General features: G+C 40.8%; 2 protein-coding genes across 5 annotated transcripts in view; one reads left to right on the forward strand and one right to left on the reverse strand.

Annotated features, from left to right (window-relative positions):
- The first annotated feature begins 671 nt into the window (after nucleotides 1-671).
- On the forward strand, nucleotides 672-19,012 carry LOC134602934 (gamma-glutamyl hydrolase-like). Its single transcript, XM_063448417.1, has 9 exons — nucleotides 672-770; nucleotides 1,804-1,918; nucleotides 3,072-3,122; nucleotides 6,487-6,571; nucleotides 10,366-10,504; nucleotides 12,128-12,234; nucleotides 16,892-16,985; nucleotides 17,537-17,674; nucleotides 18,618-19,012. The coding sequence occupies exons 1-9, from the start codon at nucleotides 674-676 to the stop codon at nucleotides 18,734-18,736; spliced, it is 945 nt and encodes a 314-aa protein (XP_063304487.1). The 5' UTR covers nucleotides 672-673; the 3' UTR covers nucleotides 18,737-19,012.
- A 2,850-nt stretch (nucleotides 19,013-21,862) lies between these two features.
- DDHD2 (DDHD domain containing 2) overlaps nucleotides 21,863-27,084 on the reverse strand; it is a 42,660-nt gene continuing 37,438 nt past the window's right edge. For all 4 annotated transcript variants that reach the window (XM_063448418.1, XM_063448419.1, XM_063448421.1 and 1 more), the window contains 5 exons: nucleotides 26,979-27,081; nucleotides 26,115-26,270; nucleotides 24,393-24,552; nucleotides 22,459-22,593; nucleotides 21,863-22,147 (listed from right to left, as the gene is read on the reverse strand). In XM_063448418.1, coding sequence (XP_063304488.1) covers nucleotides 22,512-22,593; nucleotides 24,393-24,552; nucleotides 26,115-26,270; nucleotides 26,979-27,081 — 501 coding nt within the window. In that variant the 3' untranslated portion in view covers nucleotides 21,863-22,147; nucleotides 22,459-22,511. The remainder of the gene's footprint in view (nucleotides 22,148-22,458; nucleotides 22,594-24,392; nucleotides 24,553-26,114; nucleotides 26,271-26,978; nucleotides 27,082-27,084) is intronic.

Here is a 27,084-nt window from a genome sequence, read left to right on the forward strand (position 1 = left end):
CTGTCCAACCTGCGGCCCCCCAGATGTAAACGCTCATATACACCAAAAATGATGCAGTTTTATTGCTGTGGAACTCTGGGTAAATCCTCAAACACAGAGCATGGTTCCATCAAGGTTACTGACTTTTAGTGAATTACTCCAGTTTAATTGTTTGTGCCTCAATAATGCCAGTTGGATTTAATTTGTTAAAATTCAGTGGTCAGGAAATAACCCAGTGTGAGTTTTATAGCTGAGGGGCTTTGTGTTTATAGAGATACACAGCATATTATTATTGTGAGATTTATTATAAGGAGCAGGGACAGCTTATACAATCACTGGGCAATTTTTATTCACTAGAGTAAGAAATTAAAGTAAACTTCAAATTTTAGGCCAAAGTAAATGATCTGGCACCATAGATGACTTAGACAATTTTTCCAATTCGGCTATTTTGGACTTGTTCTCACTTTCGCAAATCCACTCTTTGTGTGGGAGAAATCCTGCCTAAAGCTGTACATGGTATTGCCAAGGAATGGGATTCAGGCTTTTTATATTGTGGCTCGAAGGCTCAGTTACAACAGCATTCCTAAATGGTGCTTGGTGCCACACTTTAATGATTGTATTATAACTTTGTTTTATACTGTGTTTGACTGTTATCTTTCTAAACATATGGTTTTCTAGAAATATCACTGACAGGATGTTCTCTCACTGGAATTGTATCTTGCTGCTCGCACAACTTACCACCACAATAGCATTTCCAAAAGTGCAAAAAATCAATGAACGACCCATTATTGGTAAGGTGTAACTATTAATATTTACAGATGGCTTTTATAAAAGATGGCTTTTATAAGCGCTACGGAATCTGTTGGCGCTATATAAATGGCAATAATAATAATAATAATATATGATAGGTGTATTGTGATGTTTACCCAGTCCTATTACATTTTTTTATGTGAATGGCAATCAAGTGAGAATTCAAATTTAATTTAAAGGGACACTATAGTCACCAAAACAGCTTAATGAAGCTGCCATTTAGGAGTTAAATCCCTTTGTTTATGAACCCTAGTCACACCTCCCTGCATGTGACTTGCACAGCCTTCCTAAACAAGTCCTGGAAAGAGTTATCTAATGTTTATCCTTCCTTTATTGCAAATTCTGTTTAATTAAAAAAATCTTATCTCCTGCACAGTTAATAACTTGCTAGACCCTGCAGGAGCCTCCTGTATGTAATTAAAGTTAAATTTACAGAGCAAGAGATAAAAGCTTTTAAAGTAAGTTACATCTGACTGAAAGTGAAACCATTTTTATTCATGCAGACGGTGTCACTCACAGTCAGGAGAGGTGTGGCTAGGGCTGCACATGGACAGGAACAGAAGTGATGTAACTCCTAAATGGCAGAGAATTGAGCAGTGAAACTTCAGAATCATTATCTATACACCAAACCGGTTTCAGTAATCTAAAGTTGTATTGGTGACTATAGTGGCCCTTTAAACGTGAAAAAGACAAACTAGAACTATTCTCTAAGCTGCTATGCTTTGCCTTACACTTTTGAAATTCACTTTGTATTCTCACTTTAGTAAATAAGTCTGTATGTGATTTGATTTTATTTCCTAAACTCTTGTCAAGCAGGAGTGTGTGACTTCATCTATGGGTGCTTGTGAGCTTCTATGTGTGTCTGTGTTTGTGTGCAGGTATTTTATTTCTATGAACATTTATATAATTAGGCAATTAGACTGTAAGTTATAGCCACTCCTGGCTATGCATTAATTGAGATCTCTGAACAAGTTTTGCATAATGAATTTTTATGAAAATGTTAATCTGTTTCAGGAATCCTAGCACAAGAAGTTACTGATAAAGTCTTCTTCCCATTTGGTAAAACATACATTGCAGACTCGTATGTTCACTTTCTGGAATCAGCTGGCTGTCGGGTGGCTCCAATCCGGTGAGCATAAAATACACAAATACATCCATCCATCTCTTTTTTTCATCTAATTATTTAAATATGTTTTTTTTTTGTTATGTAAATACATTTATCAATTTTAATAGCTGCATAGGTGGCAAGACCTCTTTCTGAATTGCATTGTATGAATTGATCATTCATGCAGTGAAAGAGCAGACATTGTGTATCTGTATAGCAATATTTGTTTTGTCTTTGTCTAGTAATTCATGTAAGTGCCTGTTTGCCCATTTTGGTAACTTGAGATGGTGGGTCTGGGTGATTTTTAACATTTAGACATGTAGCAGGAATCTGAGTTTAATTGCAAACAGGTAGGACTTAGTGATGTCTAGGTAGGAGCTTAGGGTATATATAGCGTGCTGCACTGATTGCTTCTTTAATAAATTAGGACCATAAAATAGGTGGATTGTCTTTGTTCTCCCTTCCGCACGAGTCAGTCCAAGAACAAATGCACAGAAGCCAGGGTACATGTAAAACATACTGGCACATTATTTATTGTTATCATTTATTTAGCGCTAACTTATTCCGCAGCGCTCTACAATATTATAAAGAGAAAGTTTTACAATAAACGAGACCATTTTAAAATGTTATTGAAACAATAGGTTGATGAGGACCCTGCTCAATTGCTTTAGGCTTGTTTTAGATATAAGAGATAAGATAGTGTAATTATACATTAGTACTTGTACTAAATACTTTGTACTGACTTCTCCCACCATTCCACTAATTGCAAGTAAAACCGTTCCACTGTAAAGCCAGGTGCCATCTTTGGCATGGTATATTGAATAGTCTATCTTTAAGGTTCACTAGCTTTCAGAAATGACAACATAGCCCTCTGTAAGTAATAAACCTTCAGACATACACTGCTTGTCAAATGACTAGTGATGAATAAGCAGCATTTTATATTTCAAATACATATCCATGTCATGAGTGCAACTATGGCTGCTGGGAAGTGAAGGAGATTGAATCGTTAATGGGATTTAATGGATCTATACTGAATGTCCAACCACACTGCTTGGTTTATTGGCCTAGCCACTGAGATGTAGAAATACAACGGTCTACTTATTGATTACCATAGCCCTTTAGTGTGTCTCCGGATCACTCTTATCCTGTAATAAATATTTCCTCCCAAATATTTCAGATTAAATTTGAATGAAGACGAATATGTAAAGATTTTCAAGTCCATCAATGGGTAAGTTGCACACACGTCTTTTAAATATCATCCTATTTTAAGGTTTTATCTCTTAATATGCATAATACAACCTATTTATGTTTCTACACAGCAGTATACAATGTCTCTATGTCCAGCTCTGTAAATGGTAGACTGTATCAAATAACAAAAAAAGTAGATGGAGGGGGACAAAGAAAAATGGAAAATGTGGCAAAGGGTAGTTTTGGTGTAAAGAGCCTGTCTCGGCACCCTCTCCCTCTCCACTGCCTTTTATTTGAGAAGGCAGTGTTTACATGTGTCCATAAGACACCCACTAGTGACTGGCACCCAGACAACTAGAAAAAAAGAGAGGCTGGGTAGTATACCAGTATGGGGTATAGGGAACGTATGGGTGGTATTTGAATATTAATACCAACAGAGGCTGAGAATATCAATCAGGGAAAATGATTGAGGAAAATAAAAAAAGAATTTATTGAAAAATAATATATATGTATATATTAAAAATTGCCTATAAACTTGGCAATCACCCAGAGTGTCACACACTAATAAATAAAGGAGAATCCACACTTATGTAGGATGTTCATAGGAAGGCAGGGGGAGGTAAAGAGAAAGGGATCTACCATGTGGCTTATCAAACTCAGCTAACTTTAAGTTCCTACGTTCGCACCCTATCTTTTCCTGTATATCTTATTTGGGGGGGGGGGGGGGGGGGGAGAGTTTGGATCTAGGTGCCCTTGAAGGCACGGGGGGACTATCTACGGATAATTTGTCTAGCTATTTTGGCTTTCTCGTCACCTCTCTCTCTTTACCTCCCCCTGCCTTCCTATGAACATCCTACATAAGTGTGGATTCTCCTTGAACCCAGCGTTCTGGCGGCAACCTTCTCAGTCCGACATTCAGCTATAGTGTGTACTTTGATTATCGATCTAATTCTCCACGTTTACCAGAGACTACCTGCTGCTTATAGTCACCTATTACTTGTCTGTACACATTACAAACGGACAGCATAACCTACAGCACGAATTTATGTTGTGTCTCTGTGTATAACCATTGGGAATTATGACAGCCTCATAGTACTCAGCGGTCTTCCGAAAAGCACTGCCAGCCCATACACATTGCAAACAGACAGGGCACAAATTGGTAACACTGTTTAACGAATTGTTACATCAGTAATACACATACCAATTCACTGAGCCCTCTGTTTGCAGCATCTGCCATTTTTCACTGCGATTTTTTTATTTTTTTTTGCCAGTTCACATTTACAGCGAACAGACAGTGCGCAATATTGGTTATATCTTTTGATGAATTACTACATTCTAACATACATACAATCTACTGAGCCTGCTGTTTGCTAACTTTGTATCAAGGCTTCTGTGTCGACTGTAACAATTTCTCAAACTATATCCACCTGGGTTCTGCCAGGCTTCCACACTTTAAGCATCTTATCCCTTTTTCTTCCCCCCCTAACATTTCTTGTTTATCATTACCTCTCTGTAACACAGACGTGTGTTTTACAGATACTAATTGGAGTGCAACTTTGGAACTCCAGAATCTTCAGCTATCAAGCCATTTCTTTTATTTTTCTATTATTTTATTTTCATTTTTTTCTAGGTTCTCTCACTTTATTTATTAGTGTGTGACACTCTGGGTGATTGCCAAGTTTATAGGCATTTTTTAATATATACATATATATTATTTTTCAATAAATTCTTTTTTTATTTTCCTCAATCATTTTCCCTGATTGATATTCTCAGCCTCTGTTGATATTAATATTCAAGTACCTGCTATACATTCCCTATACCCCATACTGGTATACTACCCATCCTCTCCTTTTTTCTATTTTTCACTAAGGGTTACCCCCTTTTCTCTAGTATACCTGAGGGAGCTGTACCCAATCAGTTTGGCACCCAGACAACCACAAGAGTTGCTTCCTCCTACAGTCACTCTCTGGTTCAAATAGGTTCCCTGTCTCTGTCACCTGCAGTACTCATGATGAAAGTTAACAAAACACTTCAGCTATAATCCTATCACGTGAACAACATGTCCAACAGAAGCGTCATAGTAGTAGGCCATTTCCTTTGGTTGCGGCCAAGTACGCGTGCGATGGAATTATGAATTAAAGGGACACTATAGTCACCAATACAACTTTAGCTTAATGAAGCAGTTTTAGTGAATACATCAAGAGGTTTCACTACTCAATTTAGGAGTTCAATCACTTTTGTTTCTGCCCATGCAGCCCCGACTGGGACTCAATGCCTGTTTAGGAAATAATTTGTCTCATTTTCAATCAGGTGTTAACTTAGAAGTTTTCATGTCTTACTCTGTAAATTGAATTGTAATCACACCACAGGAGGCTCCTGCAAGATCTAGTAATCTAACAATTAAACACACTGTGCAATAAAGGAAGTGTAAACGTAAATCTCATTAGATCGGGAGGTTTTTAAGAAGGCTGTGCAGTCACATGCAGGGGGTCTGACTAGGGCTGCATAAACAAAGTGATTTAACTCCTAAATGGCAGAGAATTGAACAGTGAGACTGCAGGAGCATGATCTGTACACTCAAACAGTTTCTTTAAAGGAACACTAAAGTGTCAGGAATACAAATGTGTATTTCTGACACTATAGGTTTAAATAGATGTTTAGGTTCCTAGCCCCTCTTGCCCCCTGTTAAAAAGCTAATTTACATACCTATTTTCAGCACCATGTGAGTCTCCTCGCGGCTGGCCACCCTACCGCTCCACCTCCTTGGCTGAGATCATAAAAATTTACAATCTTAGCCAATCCAATGCTTTCCAATAGTAAAACATTGACAGGCTATTGTGCATGCGCGCCAAAACACCGAACTGCGTAATTCAGCATCTTCTCACAGAGATGCATTGAATCAGTGCATCTCTATGAGGAACATTCAGTGCCTCCATTCTCTGTAAAGACAGTGTTTACATTAAAAAACCTTTAAGGCTTGGCAGTAGACTCCAGAACAACTACATTAGGCTGTATTGATCCTGGTGACTATAGTGTCCCTTTAAGATGTCAATGGAGTTTTGGTAGCCGTGACTGCTATGAGCTTAGGCAGCGGATTACTTTATCTTCATTTATCTTTTTAATAACAATTGTGGGAACATCATGATTGACTCAGGCAGTAACAAGTTTGGAGTGAACTCACTGCAGAAGCTGCAGATACTGGGAGTTGTTTTTTTTATTTTATATTTATTTTGTTTTCACATTTATAAACTATATAATGCAAGAGAATATGTGGACGAACTCCAGCCTTTTAATATGTAGATAATTTACTATTTCTCATTTATTTTCTGATGTATTTTCTGACAGTTTTATTGAATTCATATAAATACTAATGTAAATGTTTTCTGGGTTTAACATTTCCCAAGCGTCCTATTTCCTGGAGGAGCTGCTGATCTCCTGACCTCCGACTTTGCAAGAACAGCAAAAATATTTTACAAACTGGCTATTGAGGTAAACACTTGAATGGAGGCTAAATATTACCCAATGCAATTTAAACTATGTTTCTGGCAGGTCCCAGCTTGCTAACTTCTCAGTAATTTGCATAAGTGAAGAATATTTTATATTCAGGTATAATTTAACTGAAAACACATCTGCATAGAGTTCTGACCTATAGTATTGAGGGAATGGTGCGGGCTAAGATATAACGTGGAGTGTTCTCATATGTTTATAAATATAGGGTAATTTAACCTAATATAATATTCTATCAGATTAATGATGATAGATAAAATATAGCCAGATTAGCTTTATAAAACCACAATACCTTTATGGCTTCAATTTGCTCAAAACTACTTTCAATTACCTCCTCCCTCGGGCTATCACAGTGGGCTAAGCCCCCACCCATGCAGCTGGCAATACCCTTGATCTTATTTTCTCTCATAATTGTAAAATCTCTAATCTCTGCAACACTCCATTTCCTCTCTCAGATCACCACCTCTTATAATTTGCTCTCAATAGCCCCTACCCCATCATCTTCAAACTTACCCCCTTCAACTAAGAAGAAATCTGAATTCTATTGACCTCCAGCAGCTATCAATTCATATTGATTCCCAACTTCTATCCATCCCTACTTTCTCCTGTCCCTTACTGGCTATCTCCTCATATAACACTACCCTAACCTCTGCCCTGGATCCTGCAACCCCGTTTCAAACATGCTCCTTGAGGAGAACACGCCCCCAGCTATGGCATACTAAATCAACACGCTACCTGCAGAGATGTTCTCGTTCTGCTGAGCGCTGCTGGAGGAAGTCACGCACCTAGTCTGACTTCCTCCACTACAAATTCATGTTGTGTTCATACAGCACAGCCCTTGCCCTTTCCAAACAGTCATACTTTTCCTCCCTCATTAGCTCATGCTCCTGCAATCCCAGACGTCCTTTTAATACCTTTAACTCCCTTCTCCGCCCTGCTGTGGCCACCCCCCAAACCAACCTTACAGCCGATAGCTTTGCATGGTACTTTACCGACAAGATTGAACAGCTAAGGAAATAATTCTCCCCTTCTTGCCCCTCTCTTTCTCAACTACACTTAAGTCATGCCTTTCCTACCCTTCAGACTTTCTCCCGGCTACTGAACACAAAGTGGCTGCGCTTCTCCTTTCGTCTCGACCCACCACTTGCCCACTTGATCCTGTCCCATCTCACCTGATCAGATCTCTCTCCTCTTGACGTGTGCCTTCCTTAACACACATCTTCAACTGCTCTCTCTCTTCTGGTGTTGTCCCTGCTGCCCTTAAACATGCTACTGTAGTACCTATCCTAAAAAAAAACATATTTTGACCCGCGTCCCCCCCCCTTCTAACTATTGTCCGATATGCCTGCTCCCTTTTTCCTCAAAGCTTCTGGAAAAACTTGTCTTTACCCGTCTGGCTTGTTTCCTCAATTCCAGTCTCTACTGAGACTGCTCTTATTAAAATCACTAACGACCTAATCGCAGCTAAATCCAAAGGGCACTACTCTATACTAATTCTTCTTAAACTCTCCGCTGCCTTTGACACTGTTGACCATGTTCTCCTTCTCCAAACTCTTTAATCACTCGGTCTCTGTGACTCCGTCCTCACGTGGTTTTCCTCCTATCTCTCCCAACGCTCAGTTAGTGTCTCCTTTTTTTTTTTTTCAATTCTTTATTTAAACGCCGACCGGCACATTGCATCACAGTACTTTTGGCCCAATCACAAGAAGTATCTTAATAGGTGTATTACAGAAAGGAAGGGTATGTTAGTGCATATAAAATAAACTACATATACAATAACCATTCTGATTCAAAGTGTAACTGATAAGGGATTCTTTTAAGCAAACAAAGAAGTTTGAATGACTATCTGTTCCTGTCCAAATTAGAGATGTTTAAATTGCGGATACGCAGAAGTAAATTCACACTGACACACGGAGTTCAGGTTAAAAGCACTTCAGGAAATTTATTAGCATCTTAACAAAGCAGGCTTGCAAGTCCTTTTTAAAGATAAAATTACATCATCATTGATTATCAAGATATAACCAAATAAACATTGTCGATTGGCTAAGAGAAGAAGTGGTTAGTTAAATGCCCTCCCTGTTGGGTGTTACGTCTTACATCATAACTGACGTCATAAAGTTCTCCTCCAGATTTCAGCGCCATCTTGCTAGCACGAGGAGTTCTTTCGATGGGAGGGGGCATTTTGGCAGCTATCCATAATGAGTAGCTGGTACCTTTAGTCTTTCAAGGTTAGTATCCTCAGTATTCTCAAGGCCTCTTTGGCAATTATACACTCTATCAATACTATCTGCTACAGTGTGTTCTTTGAATCAGAAGATTCTAGCATTTTCTGCTGACATGCTGTTTCTACGAACAAAGGAATCTTGTAAAGTTTAAACTATGAGGCATGAGAGCTGAATATGAGAATATAGTATTAAAAGGGGCCCAGTAAGGACTAAGAGTTTATAAGGGGCCTAATACTGGATGTAAGTTATAAGGGGTTAATAATTCTACAACAGTAACAATCGGCTGAACATTTAATTGATTTCAATAGTGATTGCTCCACATTTACCTCTATTTCCCCAGTACACACTTACTCATGCACTATGCTCTATATTAAACTTTAATTTTGTGTATAGGACCGACAGGTGATTTTTTTTGTGTCTCATACTTTGCTGATGTACACCTGACCTACAATAACTGACAAAGACGCTAAGCTCCTGTGTTCTGAGACTCGCACAGATTAGACTGATTGAGTCCTGAAATACTACAAACTTCTAACAAGTTGCTGAGCCCATAAATAATTCAAAAGTCTAATAGCATTATGTACATAATGTACATAAAACAAACAAAAAAAGTTTTGCAATGTTAGATTGGTTCTGTTGTCTTCTGAAAATCTTGCTTATATACACATACATAGCATTTTCGCTCTGATCTTGTTTGGCTGCAAAATGTTACAGGCTCTGAAACCCTTACGCTGCCATGGACTTATGCAGTCAACACATCCTGCTTCCCTTTATCTCTTTGTACGTTCACTGCAGGGAACTATTAAGGCACACCAGTCATTATGAAGTTCAAGAAAGTAGTGGCTTTTTAATGCGTGTGCATCGTATTATATGTTTTCTTAGGGGTGTATACAACAGAAGACAAAATCAACCAATCGTTGACTTTCAGTGCAAAAAAAGTATCAGCATTCATATAACATTATGTATTGCTGTTAGTCTACTGCGCATGTATAGCACGGCTTATCTTAAATATGCAGTCTGAGTTTCTCTGTGTCAATTTGACCTATGAGAATAAAAAGGGCGTCACTGCTTGTAACAGATGGCAGACAAAGAGAAAATTCTTGCTTTTAATCCCTGCAGATGTGGAAAGACTTAACTAGGACAAAGGCTTTTACCCCTTTATTTACCGGTATCTATGACAAGTCCCCCTTTCTGGCACTGCAGGAGAGAGGGTGAGGCAAGGTATATCCAGATGTACAAATTACACATGTGAGACTTTAATTAGCGCTTCATCTCTATTCCCATGCCGTCTCACAACCACAGAACCATCAAGAAAGAACTGTCCAGATATTTCTAGATACTGGATAATATATACGTCTCATTATACAATACATCCATAGGTTAATATATATATATCTTTATATAGCTCTGTATGTCTAGGGGAATATTCACTAAGCAGTGCATAGGTAAATCACTTCATTTCCCATCAGATCCACTGCATCCCTTGTTTGCTATATGTTTATCTATTATAACTTCATATTTTTCCTTTTATTTATTTTTTACTCTTCCCAGGCAGCTTCCTCTGGTAATTATTTTCCAGTTTGGGGAACCTGTATGGGATTCCAGATTCTTACCGCACTCACCTCAGGGGAGGATTTACTAAGCCCCACATCTGCCGATAATATCTCATTACCACTTCAACTGATTAACGGTAAGCAGTACATCCTGCACTAAACAACTCTTCACAACAGGTAAGTTCAAATAATAAAGTTCACAGAGAGATTACTGCTGACAGTAATAATTGGGTGCTGAAGATCTTTCTAGTGACCACTCTGATGGCCTTAGTTAAAAATGCTAATTTACATTAATCTCTCTAGAGGCTATGGGAAAAAAAGAGAAATCGTTCTGTAGACAGCCCCTAAATTATGGAAGAACTGAAATAAACGAGAAATTAAACCAAACCAGTCTAAGTGAGCCTGCTCGGTGTATTCATGCCTAGACAGTGAAACTGATAATTTGGTTAATGCAATAATTGCAAACTCTACTGAAACTTCAAGATTATAACTTTTATTCTACGCAGGGTCAACTCTGTCTATGAGTTTAATACAATAATACCATGTATTTATCAGACACTTGGCAAAAAATAAAACCGCATTCCAACACTCTTCTCTCCTTTATGTAGGCATCACACTTAATCAACATTTTGGCCTCACACTGGGCCTTTGTCAAACTTAAAGCAGCTCTGTAACCTTCGGGGTCTTAGCATAATTTACAGATACCCCAATGGTTACTTAACTGCTTGGTGTGCTGTGGCCACACGGTGCAGGGAATGCAAATTTGACCTATCTGATGCTGTATCTCTGCATCCGTTGAATCCTCTTCCGCTCCTGGCCCTTCATTTGCTGGAGCCCACATCAGTGCTGTACTCTTGTGCATGTCTGAGAGTGCTAAACTGAGGTCAATAGAGGTTCTCACGAGACCCTCTGTAGATTCACAATGAGCAAAAAAATGCCTTATTCCTTGCTAGAGATGGCTGGTGGAAGTGACAAAACTTGACAAATCTACCACCACTTTTTTGTCAAGCAGAGGAAAAAGACTAAAGGCAAAGTGGGCTCTACTTTACCTTATGTATTTTAGTAGATACGATTGAAAAATAAAAAGGATTACACATTAGAAGTGAGGAAGAGAAGAGGAACAGACTTAAGCAAGATAAGTATAGGTTGACAGACGCTTTAACCCTGAACTAGAGGTTTCCTTTTATTGAAGTTACTTGTTTATGTGTACCCTGCCAAGGGCAAGAGATGTGAGTGCTCACCCTACTTTATATATTTTAAATCTGCACATCTGATGTTTTGTTAACACCTTAAAGGAACACTTTAGTGTTAGAAATACGAAGATGCATTCATAACACTATAGTGTCCCTCTGCATCCATGGCCCTCCGGTCCTTTGAAATTATTAAAAACCCTTTCTTTCACTTACCTGATTCCAACGCGCTTCTCTTCCACCAATGTCAGCCGATGGGAGAAAACGAATGCACATGTGCGGCGAGTAGGAAAGCATTGACTTTCTGGATGCCTACAGTTTCCCTTTAACTCTGAACAATGTGCAGATCTTATGTAAAACCATAAATTACAAAAACACACATGGCACAACAGCAAGTATATTTGAAAGTTGATGTCAAGGTCTGAACTTTTGCTATGGATGCATTTTAACATAACCTGTACTGTTTTTTTTTTGTATGGAAGCCTTTATGTTTGATAAACAGAAGTTTGTTACTGAGCTTTTAAGATTAGTGTCCATAGGGGTTCTATCACTTTGTGTACCGTGATCTAGATATCTCCTCCAGCAAAATGTTCCAAAGTGCTTCCCCAGAATTATTGCAGGCTCTGAGCCATGAAAACATAACCGCAAACTTCCACCATTTTGGGATTACACCGGAGGTAAGAAACACTAGGCAGAAATAAGACTTTCTAAACAATAGAATAGGGTTATGCTATATAAAATATATCGGTAGTCTTTATGGTGTAATACCAGGAATATTTTAAAATACAGGAACATTTCAACTTTCCTAGTATTAATACTATGTTCCCCATGATTATGAAATTTGGTGAACATGCATTTTGAATACCTTTATATTCTACTTGTCAGCTATGAATGCACAACACCAGCAAGTGTTTTTGTGAATATTTAAAATTAATTGTAGTAATTTTCTTTAGTTCTGTGAGAATGCAGGTGCTTTTTTGATAAAAATATAAAGTGAAAATCAGCTGTAAACATAGTCCTTCACTTTGGCATGCCAAACACTGTGAGAATTAAAGGGACTCTCCAGTGCCAGGAAAACAATCCATTTTCTTGGCACTGCAGGTCCCCTCTCCCTCTCACCACCCATCCCCGGTTGCTGAAGGGGTGAAAACCCCTTCAGTGACTTACCTGAGGCTTCCGACCAAATGTCCCTCGGCGGTGGTTTCGGGTTGCCGCCACTCCTCCCCTTCATCACATCAGCCGGCTGGGGAGACTGATCCCACCCGCCGGCTGAGGAGACCTAATGCCGCGCATGTGCATTAGAGCTCTCCATAGGAAAGCATTGAAAATGCTTTTCAATGCTTTCCTATGGGGAATTGAGCGACGCTGGAGGTCCTCACACAGCGTGAGGACGTCCAGCGACGCTCTAGCACAGAAAACCTGTGCTATGAAGCAGGAAGTGCCCTCTAGTGCCTATTTGGTAGACAGCCACTAGAGGAGGAGTTAACCCTGCAAGGTAATTATTGCAGTTTATGAAAACTGCAATAATTACAGTTGCAGGGTTAAGGGTAGTGGGAATTGGCATCCAGACCACTCCAATGGGCAGAAGTGGTCTGGGTGCCTGGAGTGTCCAGGAGCTGCCGCTTCAATAGCCCTTTTGTTAATCTGGCCCAGTGTCCTTGGACCTAAACAGGTCTTGACCATGGAGTGAAAGGTGGGGTTCAGTAAATGGGTTGGGATTTCAAATTGAAATCCTGTGGGAGGGGAATGTCCAATGATGACTTGTATTCAGGGGCGGACTGACCGGTCGGGCACTTCGGACGTGGTCCGAGGGCCCGGCCGGGAGGGGGGCCCGCCATCAGGGGGCCCGGCCGCCCCTTTAAATGCTGCAGCCGCCTGAGCGCTCTCCTAAGAGCGCTCAGGCGGCTGCAGCTTCTCACCTCACCTCCCCTGTAGCGTGGCCGAACGGCTTTCCGGTCCGCGGTGCCCGGCCGGAGTGATAGGAAGGTGCACACTGAGTGTGCACCTTCCTGTCAGTCCGGCCGGGTACAGGAAACAGAAACTCCTGTTCCGCACGGAACAGAAGTTTCTGTTTCCTGTACCCGGCCGGACTGACAGGAAGGTGTACAGTGTCACTCCGGCCGGGCACCGCGGACCTATCACTCCGGCCGGGCACCGCGGACCGGAAAGCCGTTCGGCCACGCTACAGGGGAGGGGGTAAAAAGAGAGAGGGAGGGGGAGGGGGGTAGAGGGAGGGGGAGGGGGGTAGAGGGAGGGGGAGGGGGGTTAAGAGAGAGGGAGGGTGGGGGTTAAAAGAGAGAGGGAGGGTGGGGGGGTTAAAAGAGAGAGGGAGGGGGGGTTGAGAGGGAGGGTGGGGGTTAAGAGAGAGGGAGGGTGGGGGTTAAGAGAGAGGGAGGGTGGGGGTTAAGAGAGAGGGAGGGTGGGGGTTAAGAGAGAGGGAGGGTGGGGCTTAAAAGAGAGAGGGAGGGTGGGGCTTAAAAGAGAGAGGGAGGGGGGTTAAAAGAGAGGGAGGGGGGGTAAAAGAGAGAGGGGGGGGGTAAAAGAGAGAGGGGGGGTTGAGAGAGGGAGGGGGGGGTTAAAAGAGAGAGGGAGGGGGGTAAAAGAGAGAGGGAGGGGGGTAAAAGAGAGAGGGAAGGGGGGTAAAAGAGAGAGGGAGGGGGGGTTAAAAGAGAGAGGGAGGGGGTAAAAGAGAGAGGGAGGGGGTAAAAGAGAGAGGGAGGGGGGGGTTAAAAGAGAGGGGTTAAAAGAGAGAGGGGGGGTTAAAAGAGAGAGGGAGGGGGGTTAAAAGAGAGAGGGAGGGGGGTTAAAAGAGAGGGAGGGGGGTTAAAAGAGAGAGGGAGGGGGGTTAAAAGAGAGAGGGAGGGGGGGTAAAAGAGAGAGGGAGGGGGGGTAAAAGAGAGAGGGGGGGTTGAGAGAGGGGGGGTTAAAAGAGAGAGGGAGGGGGGTTAAAAGAGAGAGGGAGGGGGGTTAAAAGAGAGAGGGAGGGGGGTAAAAGAGAGGGAGGGGGGTTAAAAGAGAGAGGGAGGGGGGTTAAAAGAGAGAGGGAGGGGGGTTAAAAGAGAGAGGGAGGGGGGTTAAAAGAGAGAGGGAGGGGGGTTAAAAGAGAGAGGGAGGGGGGTTAAAAGAGAGAGGGAGGGGGGTTAAAAGAGAGAGGGAGGGGGGTTAAAAGAGAGAGGGGGGTTAAAAGAGAGAGGGGGGTTAAAAAAGAGAGGGGGGGTTAAAAGAGAGAGGGGGGTAAAAAGAGAGAGGGGGTAAAAAGAGAGAGGGAGGGGGGTAAAAAGAGAGAGGGAGGGGGGTAAAAAGAGAGAGGGAGGGGGGTAAAAAGAGAGAGGGAGGGGGGTAAAAAGAGAGAGGGAGGGGGGTAAGAAGAGAGAGGGAGGGGGGTAAGAAGAGAGAGGGAGGGGGGTAAGAAGAGAGAGGGAGGGGGGTAAGAAGAGAGGGAGGGGGGTAAGAGGAGGGTGAGGGGAGTAAGAGGAGGGGGAGGGGAGTAAGAAGGGAGGGGGGAGTAAGAAGGTGGTAAGAAGAGGGGGAGGGGGGGTAAGAAGAGGGGGAGGGGGGAGTAAGAGGAGGGCAATTGCCCCCTTCCCTGTCCGCAGGCACCGTGCGGGCAGCCGGCAGGGGAGGGAGGAAGAGAGGACCCGGGAGCTCAGCCTGCAGCTCCTCTGGGTCCTTCTTGCGCGAGCACAGATCGTTGCCGCGGTTACCATGGCAACGTTACGGCTCTTGCGAGAGTAAACTCTAGCCCTGGAGCTACGGGCTAGAGTTCACTCTCAACACTGTGACCACCAGGTATTCCTGGTGGTCCCAGTGGTGAGAGTGAACTCTAGCCCAATAAACACACTGCCCCCACACACCATACACATTCACACACTGCCCCCCATACACACACACTGCCCCCACACAGACCATACAGACCATACACATTTACACACATTGCCTCACACACACACATACACTGCCCACCCATACACACACAGCCCCCCATACTAACATTGCCACACACATACACAGCCCCCTCGTACACACATTGCCCCACACACCCTACACATTCACACACTACACCCCCTCACACACACTGAACCTTTCACACACACACTGCACCCCTTACACATTGCACCACTGCTCCTATACCCTACTACAGCCTCATATCCCAGCAGACCCCAGGTAAGTTGTTAAACTGTTCTTAAACGGTTTGACTACTTACCCGGCCCTCCTGGCACCATAACGACTACACAGAGCAGTAGTGGTTATTGTGCATGGATTATTTCTTTAAATAATCCACGAGTGCCCCAGTAGCCAGCAAGCCAGCCAGCCGGCCAGCCAGCCCACAGGCTGGCCAATAGCCAGCCCACAGGCTGGCCAATAGCCAGCCAGCCAGCCAGCCAGCCCACAGGCCACCAGTTAGGCTTAAAGCTAGCAAGCCACAGCCTGCCAGCCAGCAAGCCACAGCCTGCCAGCCGCAGCCAGCAAGCCCACAGCCTGCCGGCAGTAGCCAGCAAGCCCACAGCCTGCCAGCAAGCCCACAGCCTACCAGCCGCAGCCAGTAAGCCCACAGCCTTCCAGCAAGCCCACAGACTGCCAGCCAGCAACAGTAATTAAGGTAAGAGGAGCCAACTTGGCCTAGGTATCAGCGAGCTATGTTGTGTTGCTATATTGTGAATAGGAACCAGAGTGTTGGAGAGACCCCCCTCCAGGCCCCATTAGACTCCATTGTAGTCTCTAATGGGACCTGGAAGAAATTCTTTCTAACACACTCTCTAAAGGACACTGAGATAGCCTCTGCTAGAATGCTCCCCCCCTCCATGGCCCATTAGCCCTCAATTGTAGTCTCTACTGGGGCATGGAGGCGACTGTTTCCAGCAGGGACACTGAGATGGCCTCTGTTAGAAAGACCCCCTTCCAAGCCTATTAGACTCCATTGTAGTCTCTAATAGGGCCTGGAGGGTATTCTTTCTAACACACTCTCTAAAGGACACTGATATAGCTTCTGCTAGAAAGACCCCCCTCCATGGCCCATTAGCCCTCAATTGTAGTCTCTACTGGGGCCTTGAAGGGATTATTGCACTTTTGTTCCTTGTGTCTAAAGATTGTGTAGGGTGTGGCTGGAGGCGGTGCATGGAGGCGGGACATGGGTGGCGCTTGCTGCGGAGTATGGGTGGGGCCTGTAAGGGGGCCCTTGATTTATTTTGCCTGGGGGCCCTGAGGGTTCTCAGTCCGCCTCTGCTTGTATTGTAGAAATGTTTGGAGGAGGCATGGCCCAGAGCAGTAAGGTTATGTGTCTCCATTACCACATTGGATTTACATACAATTATAGGTTATCTTTGTATTTTTCAGACGTTTCTAGCCAATGAGAAGCTGTCTAACTTTTACCGAATTCTTTCTACAAACCGTGATAAGAAGGGAATGGAGTTTGTGTCTACAATGGAAGGTGAGCGGAACCAGCATGTAGTGTTATAAATATTATAAAAGAAAGTGTTTTGGACATTGAGTTGTTGGCCCAGCTTCTGCAGGTTTCCTCCATCTTCTTCATACATAGCTATACAGTTACGATATTAGTCCTTTTATTTAGCGAAAGCTGAATAGTTTTACTCCAATTATTAACAACATATATGAGACTAGTATACAGAGAACTAAGGAATTATTCATTGTGATGAGACAGGTGAGAATTTTTAATTATACCAGATAAATGAGGACTGGGGGGAAAAAAAACTACATACAGAGCTTATGCTGTGACTGATTGGTTGAATGGGAACAAATTCTCACAGACACAACCCAAAATCTTGTAGAAAGCCTTGTCATGAGATGTCAGCGGTTATAGCTGCGAAGCAGGGAGAAGGAAGCACCACTATATCAATGGTCGTGGTTTGAGAATGGAAAAACTATCCAAAATTATTGGTTAATTGAGGATACTTTAAGACTTTTCAAATCCTTATTTTAGGTGAAACATCACAATTAAAAATGAATTTTGAATCCACATAGCTCGTAATTTTCCTATATACGGCGTTCAGTGGCATCCAGAGGTGAATCGCTTCCAGTGGCACAGAGACTTAGCGTATCCACATTCTGAAAATGCAATATGGATTTCACAGTACATGGCAAACTTCTTCATCTCTGAAGGTAAATACATTGTCTGCTCCAAACAATGATTTTATGCTCTTTAATATCTTTATTCCGCTGCATTTTTCATTCACTTAGTTGCATAATGTTTCCTTGCTAACCACAGCAGCATATATCATTGGGTAACTCTTACCCTCTCTCCTCTGTTGATAATGTAAAGGAAAGGTGTTAAAGCAATGTTATAATCACCCAGACCGCTTCATCTCAATGAAGTGGTCCAGGGTGCAATGTCCCTGTCCTTTCAATCCTGCAAGGACTTTTTTTTTTTAAACTGCAATGTCTACCTATTGTGACGGTCAGTATGACAGCGACTATAGGCCGTTCCACTGCACTGACCTCGTAAAAACTCAGTCACATGACGAGGAAGCCCCCATAGGAAAGCATTCCCCATAAGGAAGCTTGAATGCACTTGCTGCACATGCAAGTTCCATCTACGAAGAGCATTGGAGTGTACCGTAACTGAGGAGGCCATGCCTCCTTCTCCATGACATCGCTTGAGGTGGAGAGGAAAAATCTAAGTAAAATTTTTTTTTTTTTATATTTTCAATGCAACCATGAGCTAGGGACAAGGGCACTATAGCATTAGGACTTGTATTCCTAGCACTACAGTGTACCTTTAACACTATTCTGACTGAAACAAGCATGCCATTCCCTGCCTGAGAAATCTGCACATAGAATGTTTGTCTTGTGGGGATTCTCAAAACTTTCGAATTCCACAGTAGATAGGAGCTGTAGAAATGCCAGTGTGAATTAACTTGTTTGGGACAGGATTCCACGCATGGACGTAGACCAATCATTTAGTAACACTATCTGTCTGATGTAAATAGATAAAGATTGTGTGCCACATTGACATTATCTATAGAAAGATGGTACAGATAGAATTTGAAAATGAAACCAGGTTCGAAATTATATTTACACCTTATCTTCTGGTATCTCCTTTCAGCTCGGAAAAATCTGAATCACTTTGCTAATGAACAGGAAGAGGAGAAATCTCTGATCTATAACTATGTTGCCCAATATACTGCCAATATTAGTGGATATGAACAAGCCTATTTTTTCTAGATTTTACCAGATGTCATGCACTAGTGGATTTTGTTTAAATATATCCATTGCTATATATAGATGTATAATAGTACACGTTTTATGGTCAAGAAGTAACTGTAAATACTGTATATGAGGATTATGGAGAAATTTAATGTTATATTCTGGAGAGATTTTTAGGTATAATTAAAATGCAGAAATACATGTAAGAAGGATGTCTGACAATGTTTAACGGTTTGCTGAAGAAAGGTTAAAAGGGATCTGTCACTACTCACCACTGAATAAAACAGTGAAAATCATATGTAACTTGTGTTAACTTTAAAAAAAAATATATAATTTTTTTTTTTTTTTTTTAATCAGTTGCTCCATTTTTTTATGGTTTAAGCAAATGGGCACTGTTTTTTCCCCTCTTGTCTGTCTGTTTTTCTTAAAAAGATGCCATAGTTCCAGGAATACAAAGTTGTAGCCTATGTATTACCGTTTCCCTACACAAATAGCAGGCACAATCTGACATTTGACACTTGATGTCCTGTGTAAAGGACACTGTGTATGGTTAACAATCAAGGCTGTTGCCAGCTGATTCACAGAATGATCTGATTGTCAACAGTCTCTGATAAGAAACAGAGGAATTTTGGCTTGTCAACCTAATCAGTTATGGGAATATGGTTTTGTATGTACAAAGGCAACAAATAAAGCCTTTTATTTTTAACCTGGTGTGATTCCACAATAGGGACACATGGTATGCTGCACTGCATAATCAATGTGTACAGTAGTTGTATATGAAGTATTGGCACATAATGCCACAAGGCTGCACTAAATCTGGGAAATTGTTAAGGGGCTTGCTGCTTTCAGGCTAAAATAGCTAGGATGGAAAAAGTTTTTTTTTTTTTTAATTTCGACATACAAATTGCAGTTCCCAAATAAATACTTCACAAATCGGTATATGGCAAATAAATCCCTAAGAGATTTATCTACTAAAAAGAAACTAGTGAATTGTCAACAGAAAACAAAATGTGGGGATCAATTGACAAGTTCAGATTTTTTTTAGCTACTAGTATCCTGTATCAGAACAGTCTATTAACCCCTCACCTTCCCCTGCATTGATATCTTCAACAGGCAAATCACACTAATAGCATATATCATTTAATTTATTAAATCAGGAATTGTAAAGACATTAAAACTGTACAGTAATCTAAACAAAAAAAAAAAAATCATTCTTCATGCTGGCCTGTGTTGGTATAAAAATTACAATTCTTTAGTGGCATAGTCTCAAAATTCAAAAAACCCAACTAAACAGTTTTGTGTTGCAATATTTAGTAATACTGCATAGTTTAAATTTTAAAGGTACACTATAGGCACCCAGACCACTTCAGCTAGGAAGAGAGACTAGAGTGCAAGGAATACAACTTTGTATTCCTGGCCTATAGTTTTCCTTTAACATTAACATACCCCAAGATATGATTTAAAATTAATCAATAAGGAAAGAGTTTAAATGTCAGTAAATATGTTTAGATTAATATCCACATCTGGGTTATTTATAAATTCCCCTTGGCCGTGAAGCTGCAGCACCAAAAATATATTTGGTATGGAGCACAGGCCTCTTGGTTTAAAGATACTACACTAAACTACGACGACGCAGTTTGAAAACAAAACTCTAAAGTAATAAAACATTTAAAATTGTTATACACTTTAGTTCAAATAAAATTTTAAATAAGTCACTTCAGAATAATATTGGATAAAATATTTAATTAACAAAACACAAAAAATAAAGGTTGTTTACCATAGCTACACGTGTGGATTTCTCTTCTGGTTGGATTTCTCTTGATTGCAAATAACACATGTACAAACAAATCTTGGAAACTACAACAGGTGACAGGAGTTGCATAATAAAAGATGCAAAACAAGATTATGTATGTGAGTCTGCAGGTAAATGGAATAAGAGAAGTTATAAACTGGCCAAGTAACAAGAATTAACAACAATTTACATATTGGCTGCATGACACAATATGATTAGTTATTTGCAGCAAATGTAGAAAAAAAAAGCTATTTCAACCACATTTTATTCATCAGGATAATTATTAGGTGGTTGTTGGGTATCTGGGATCAATTGCAAAAAAAAAAAAAAAAATGTATTCTGGAAGAATAATAGATCATTTGAGCTGTACACTGTCAGAACAATACCTCCAGAGACACTATGCATTTGCCCATAGAAACTGCTCAAAATTTCTCATCCAATAGGCCACGTCACCCTGGAAGTGCATCTACGTATTGCACACTCGCTGGTGGACCATAGACTAACAAAGATGTGTGTATAGTGTGATTTTACCATAAAGATTATTTAGTAAAGTGTGACTTGTCAGGAATTCAAAGAGAATTTCAAATTTTAGGACAAAACTAGGTGAACTAAGAACATAGTTGATTTAGAGAATATCTTCAATTTGGATGTATTGGTCTAAAATCTGAAAATTTGGATTTCCTGACCGTTCAAACCTTTGTAAACCCAACATATTCTCAAAAAGTGTGGTAGATGGCAATATAAAATAAAAGGTTAAGCTTGACCAGATTCAATTAAGTTATTTACAGTATAGTACATATCTTATTTTAGACAGAGTTCACTATATATTTGCTTTTTTTATTAAAATATATACATTGTGTAAAACTGTTAATCTGGTTCTCTTAGTGGACACTTTGAAACCAATTCAATACAATATGAAGGATCAGTGGATTATACACATATTGTGTTCAGTGAATCACTTGATCTAATTAAAGTGATATTCTAAGCACCACAAAAGCAATCTTATAGTGGGGTCACTTACCCGGGGTCCTATGGTTATTAGTCTTAGCCCCCATGAATGCTGGAAGCTCAGAAGTTCAGGACTTTACTCATGGACAGAAAGCACTCAGCTGACCCACAAAAAAATGTATGTCTCTTCCTATATGTGGGCAGTAAGGTGTCCTCCTTATATGCAAAAGGAATACACAGTGGGATTGACAGAGAACCTAACTATTATAGGACTTCACTGGGAACAGATACCCAACAGATGTATCATCACAAGAGAATACAAAGATCAAAAGAAAAAAGAAAAGGTACAGGGAAGAAATAAATAAACTGGGAAGTTTATCCTTTCGTAAATCTCTAGCCAAAGTAGTAGTGCAACAAATTATTTATCAGAATGCAAATTCAACCTCAACCTTCAATAATGCTTTCCATTTAAAACATGTAACAATAATGTAACTTTAAAACAGTGTTACAAATTTGAATGGTCATCAAAGACTGGATTTAGATAAAAACTGGGATTCGAGGTGTTACATGTGATGAGGACATCGAGCAGGAGCAGATGTTTGGGAGATGTACACGGTGTTCTCTTTCCAGCACTGCTTACACCACCCTGCTTCAGAAGTCAAAGTGGGAAGGTGTTCACTCCTGGGCACCTGGAAGAACAATCAGGTTACTACATATTCCTATTCAAACCTTGGTTTAGAGATCTGTACTTGATGGCTCTCCAATCTGGAGAAATATGTCATTTGGAGGTGGATAGACAAAGTGGAGATTGCAAAGGAAAACAATTTCCGTTCCGTATAATGAGAGAGTGAATAGCATTTAGCTAGCATTAGAGTAGATCAATTAAAAAATATATATTGCTTGTCCATGCTAGAATTTGTAAACATTTTGTTTACTAATTTTCTTTGCAATAGTGCAGAAAACAGTTGCAATGTGGAAAATGATTACGAGAAATGCTTACCAGAATTACTGTTTCTTCACATTTTCCTTAACAAACAGCAGCAAGATGGAGTGTTATTGTAATGGCTGATCCATGCTTACACCAATAGTCTGATAAATCTCTTTTAGAAATAGTAGAGCAGTATCTTCAGATGTCCTAAAATCAACCAATTTAAAACTCACGTGAACTCATAGTATGGCATTACAGTAAAGATCTTCACATGTGCTTAAGTGCAGGTTTATTGAATTAGAAATGTGCGTTAATGTGTGTTTCAGCAAAAAATGTAAATCGCAAACAAGTAAATGACACAAGATTAAGTGCTTAAACTAAAATAAAGTTAAAGTAAGCAAATCTCCAAGTCCAGATGGTATTCACCCATGGGTATTTACAGTTTTATTTACTTAAGGGAGAAGTCAAAGTGAATTTCAAATTTAAAGGAAAAGTTTAGGCACCCTGACCACTTCATCTCAACAAAGTGATCTGGGGGCAATGTCTCTTTAGTTCAGCGGCGTACATACCGCGGTTGCAGGGGTTGCAGCTGCGACCGGGCCCGCCACTCCAGTGGGCCTGACTGCCCTGCAGACCCCTGTGACCGGGTATCCGCCGCCATCATGTTCTGCGGCCCCGGCCCACGAGGCAAACCGCCGGGGCCACCGTCCAAGGGGTCCATCGGGTGGCCCATGCTGTCATGGCCACCCGATGGATGTGGATTGTCAGGGGGCCCGGTCATCGCTGGGCGCTTTAACAGCGCGACCGGGCCCCCTGTGATGACGTCACAAGCTGGGAGGAAGTGACTGCACGTCACTCCTCCCTGCTGAAACTGAGAGCGCGCGGGAGGATGCAGAGGGAGACAGAGTGGGAACTCTGACTCCCATCCACCTGAGCCACCACTGGACCCCAGGGAATGTCACCTTCCTGCACGTAAAAGGTAGGAAACAGGAGGGTGACTAAAACATTTTGTGTTTGTATGTATGTGTGTCTGTCTGTCTGTCTGTCTGTCTGTATGTATGTCTTTGTATGTGTGTGTGTGTGTCTGCCTGTATGTATGTATGTATGTATGTATGTATCTTGCGTGTGTGTGCGCCTGTCTGTTTTTTTTATGTATGTGTCTTTGTATGTGTGTCTGTCTGTGTGTGTGCCTGTCTGTATGTATGTATATGTGTGTGCCTGTGTGCTTGTGCGTGTGTCTGGGGGGGGAATACAGAGGGGGAAGGCCCACGGATCATTTTCACACCGGGGCCCCATGGTTTGTGTGTACACCACTGCTTTAGTTTTAACCCTGCAACTGAAAATGAACCCTTCTAAAGTCACTTCTACCTGAATAACAGAGCTAAACCTGGCTATTTTAATCAGATGGTCTCATACAGACTTCTAGTTTATGTCAGTCAGACAGCTACTAGAGGGACAAACTGGATCAGGTTAACACTCTGCATGGAGATGCGGTTTAGCATGGTGTTTTTTCGCACATACGCAAAACCCTTCAAATTCTTTTCTATGGGAAATATCATAAAGATTGATCTCAGCCATTCAGGTTTTACCAGCTGTGGGGAGACCAGCGCAGTGATGGAGAAAAGATATATAAAATACCTTTTAACTCCATTCTGAAAGGGTCTGGTGACCAAAACAGGTAGTCCAGTACTATAGTGTTACGAAGTTTGTATTCCCAACACTATAGTATTCCATTAAATGGGGTTGAGCTAGGAATACTGGTAATAGTATTGGGCATAGTGATTTGTATGTTGACACAGTAATGAAAAATTCAGTATACATATCATGATTCAGCGGTAACTAAGGAGTAACTCTACAGTTATTGTTGAATTACAACTCCCGTTATTATTAAAACTGGTCATAGCCAACTGCAAGTTCAATACCGTAAGACAGGGAGACCAACAATGGCGGTTAAGCAACATGCATGTCATAATTGCTGTAATAATATTATGTTTCCATTGTATTACCAGTAACACAGGTGGCTCTGTAGTGCAAAGAGATATTCATTGAAGCTTTCAATTGGTTTTTCCTGGAGAACATAATCAAAGCGCTGTCCATCATTCAACATCCCCACATCAATGTGCAGAGGATCTTCTTTAACAGGTGCCGGGGCTTCAGGTTCAGTAGCTAATGGGAATGGAGGGAAAAGTATTTTAAACTATTTATTTCCTATTCACAATATTATATAAATGCATGGATATACAAATAATAAGCAAAGGGGAAATCTGGAAGAGCTGGGGTTACATTGAGCATGTATGACCTCCGCGTCTCCATTCTGGGGAATCTAATGCCATAAGAAGAGTTCTACCTGTAGCTTGCCATAATAAAAAAGCAGACTCTTATAACAGTAGTTTGTGGAAAAGTATGAAAGAGGAGTCAAATATACAAACTAAAGACAAAATATTTAATTTGAGTTGATGTGCAGTTAGAAAGATGTGATTTTCATTGTAATAAAGTGGACACCATATGAGCCTAGATCTGCTTGAACAACACTGTAAACACACTTTCATCTGAGATTCTGCAACTAGCAATACCGATTGAGAAAGAATGGAAAAAAAAAAACCACAAAAACAAGACAAGGAAAAACAAAACACAATTTAACTGCTGACATCCATTTGTGGAATAAACAATTACTATGTATATAGGGTGGGTCTAAATTCACAGAAGGATTTAAAGGGTAAATAACTTATTTGTTAGTAGGTAAATATTTTTGTTGCAGGTACATCGTATAACGGAGTCTTGGGATCTTCAACATTTGTAATTTCACGAACGACTAGTTAAAAAAAAAAGTGGAATTTTATTGGTGTGAGATATTGTGATATGATTGAAATTTCTTTACGTCCGATAATGAAAAATTGCCCCGAACTGTGGTTTCAGCAGGATGGAGCTCCTGTCCATACAACTACGTCCACAATAATCCCCCTGAGACAACTGTTCAGCGAACGGATAATTTCAAGAAATTCCCACATTAATTGGCCACCATGTTCGCACAACCTTTCAGCTCCCGATTACTTCCTGTGGGAATGTTTGAGGGAGCGGCTGTAAGTGAACTAACCATGTATTCTTGAGCAGTTCAAGGAGAACATCCGTGCAAAATTTTGTACAGGGGAAATGGAGCTAATTTAAAAGAAGTCATCTTCCATATCTAGTCAAACAAATCTCCATACCTTATATTGATATTACATACCTTCATTGTATGGAATATCATTGAAATTGGTTCATTAATAAAAATAAAAAATAAAAAGTAATTGACTCCTCAAACCCTACTCAGAATTTTGTCCCACCCTGTAGAGACTAAATAACATTTCAAACATTTTCCTTTACTAATTGTGATCACTTAAAATGTATGCTGTCAGAGTGTAGATCCTCATGGTTTGTTGCTGCCCATGAAGCTGCAGCCATGTTTCCCATGTCTAAACAATATTGTGGTAGCTCTTTTAGTCAAGCTGGATAACCAACCCTAAAATATGTTTTGAGCAATGCCAACTCGGCTTCATGTGTCAGCTTGTAACAACCTCCACGTTATCAATCACATCCCCATCTATTGGAAGTGCTAGGCTTTTAATAATAATGATATCCATTGCTGCAAGATGTCAATTTTGTTCAGTTTGTGGGACACCATCATGCTTCTACACACAAATCGTAACACAAGTAACCAGTAACTGTACCATTAATCCATGCTGGTTTACCTTCAGAAGTCAAAGGAAGATCAGAAACACACTGATCAGCAGCCTCTTCAGTAGAATGTGGTAAGGAAGGTGGAGCCGGTCGGGTAAAGGTCTGCCAGGCTGTACGCAGTGAGCCTAGTATGTCCGTTCCCATTCGAGAAAGCCCTTCTTTCAATTCTGAAGTAAGAGGGAAAAAGATGAACTTTGTTCTGTATTGGAACACATGAAGTGTTTAGTAATACGTTACTGCCATAAAACCATTGCTCCATGCAATGTATGGCCTCGAGCAACACAGTAACAAGTGTTCAATTGCTAAATCTGTTTGGTCTTAAGTAATCTCTGCCAGAGACACATATTTTATAACCTAGATGAGGTTAATCCTGGTTTCTAGCAGATCTGGATAAATGAATAAATAACCGAAGCAAAGATACATGAATCAGTAGATAATTGAAACACAATTTTAAAGAGAAAGAATGGGTAAAAAGAATTCCCTTTTTTTGGCAATTATTTTTTTATTGAGGTATAGGCATGACAAGAGGATGAGACAATATATGACTTGACATAAGACAATTGTAAATAACAAATTTGTATACCGATGAAGCCATACCTCATTTTATAATAGGGTGAGAGCCAATTGAGTGAGATGGATAGGACAAAGTTCATTGTAGATACAATACAGAACTTGGAGTCGAGTAAAACAATTGTACTGAGATGTGCTCACTCTTAATAAAAGTATGAAAAATAAAAAAAATAAAAAAAAAACCCAAGAAACAAAAGGTAAATTTAACAAACATGGCAACCCGATAATTCCCTATTTTTAAATACATTACATAAACATGCACAAATACAATGGGCAAATATTATAGTAGATCCAACAATGATTACCTAAATGCATCCGTTTCCTGCCCTTATGGTGAGGTATCAACATAGGTTCAAATTCCAGTTCTCTGAGCACAATTGGTTCAATCCGATATGCAACGGGGTCAAACTG

The sequence above is a fragment of the Pelobates fuscus genome, chromosome 3 (assembly GCF_036172605.1).
Source record: "Pelobates fuscus isolate aPelFus1 chromosome 3, aPelFus1.pri, whole genome shotgun sequence".
Lineage (NCBI taxonomy): Eukaryota > Metazoa > Chordata > Amphibia > Anura > Pelobatidae > Pelobates > Pelobates fuscus.

Excerpts from the sequence above, each read along its gene's own strand:
- LOC134602934 (XM_063448417.1), top strand. The coding sequence starts at position 674 with ATGTTCTCTCACTGGAATTGTATCTTGCTGCTCGCACAACTTACCACC. Across the intron at positions 1,919-3,071 it reads TGTCGGGTGGCTCCAATCCG|ATTAAATTTGAATGAAGACG; the intron begins GTGAGCATAAAA and ends CAAATATTTCAG. Across the intron at positions 12,235-16,891 it reads ATTTTGGGATTACACCGGAG|ACGTTTCTAGCCAATGAGAA; the intron begins GTAAGAAACACT and ends TGTATTTTTCAG.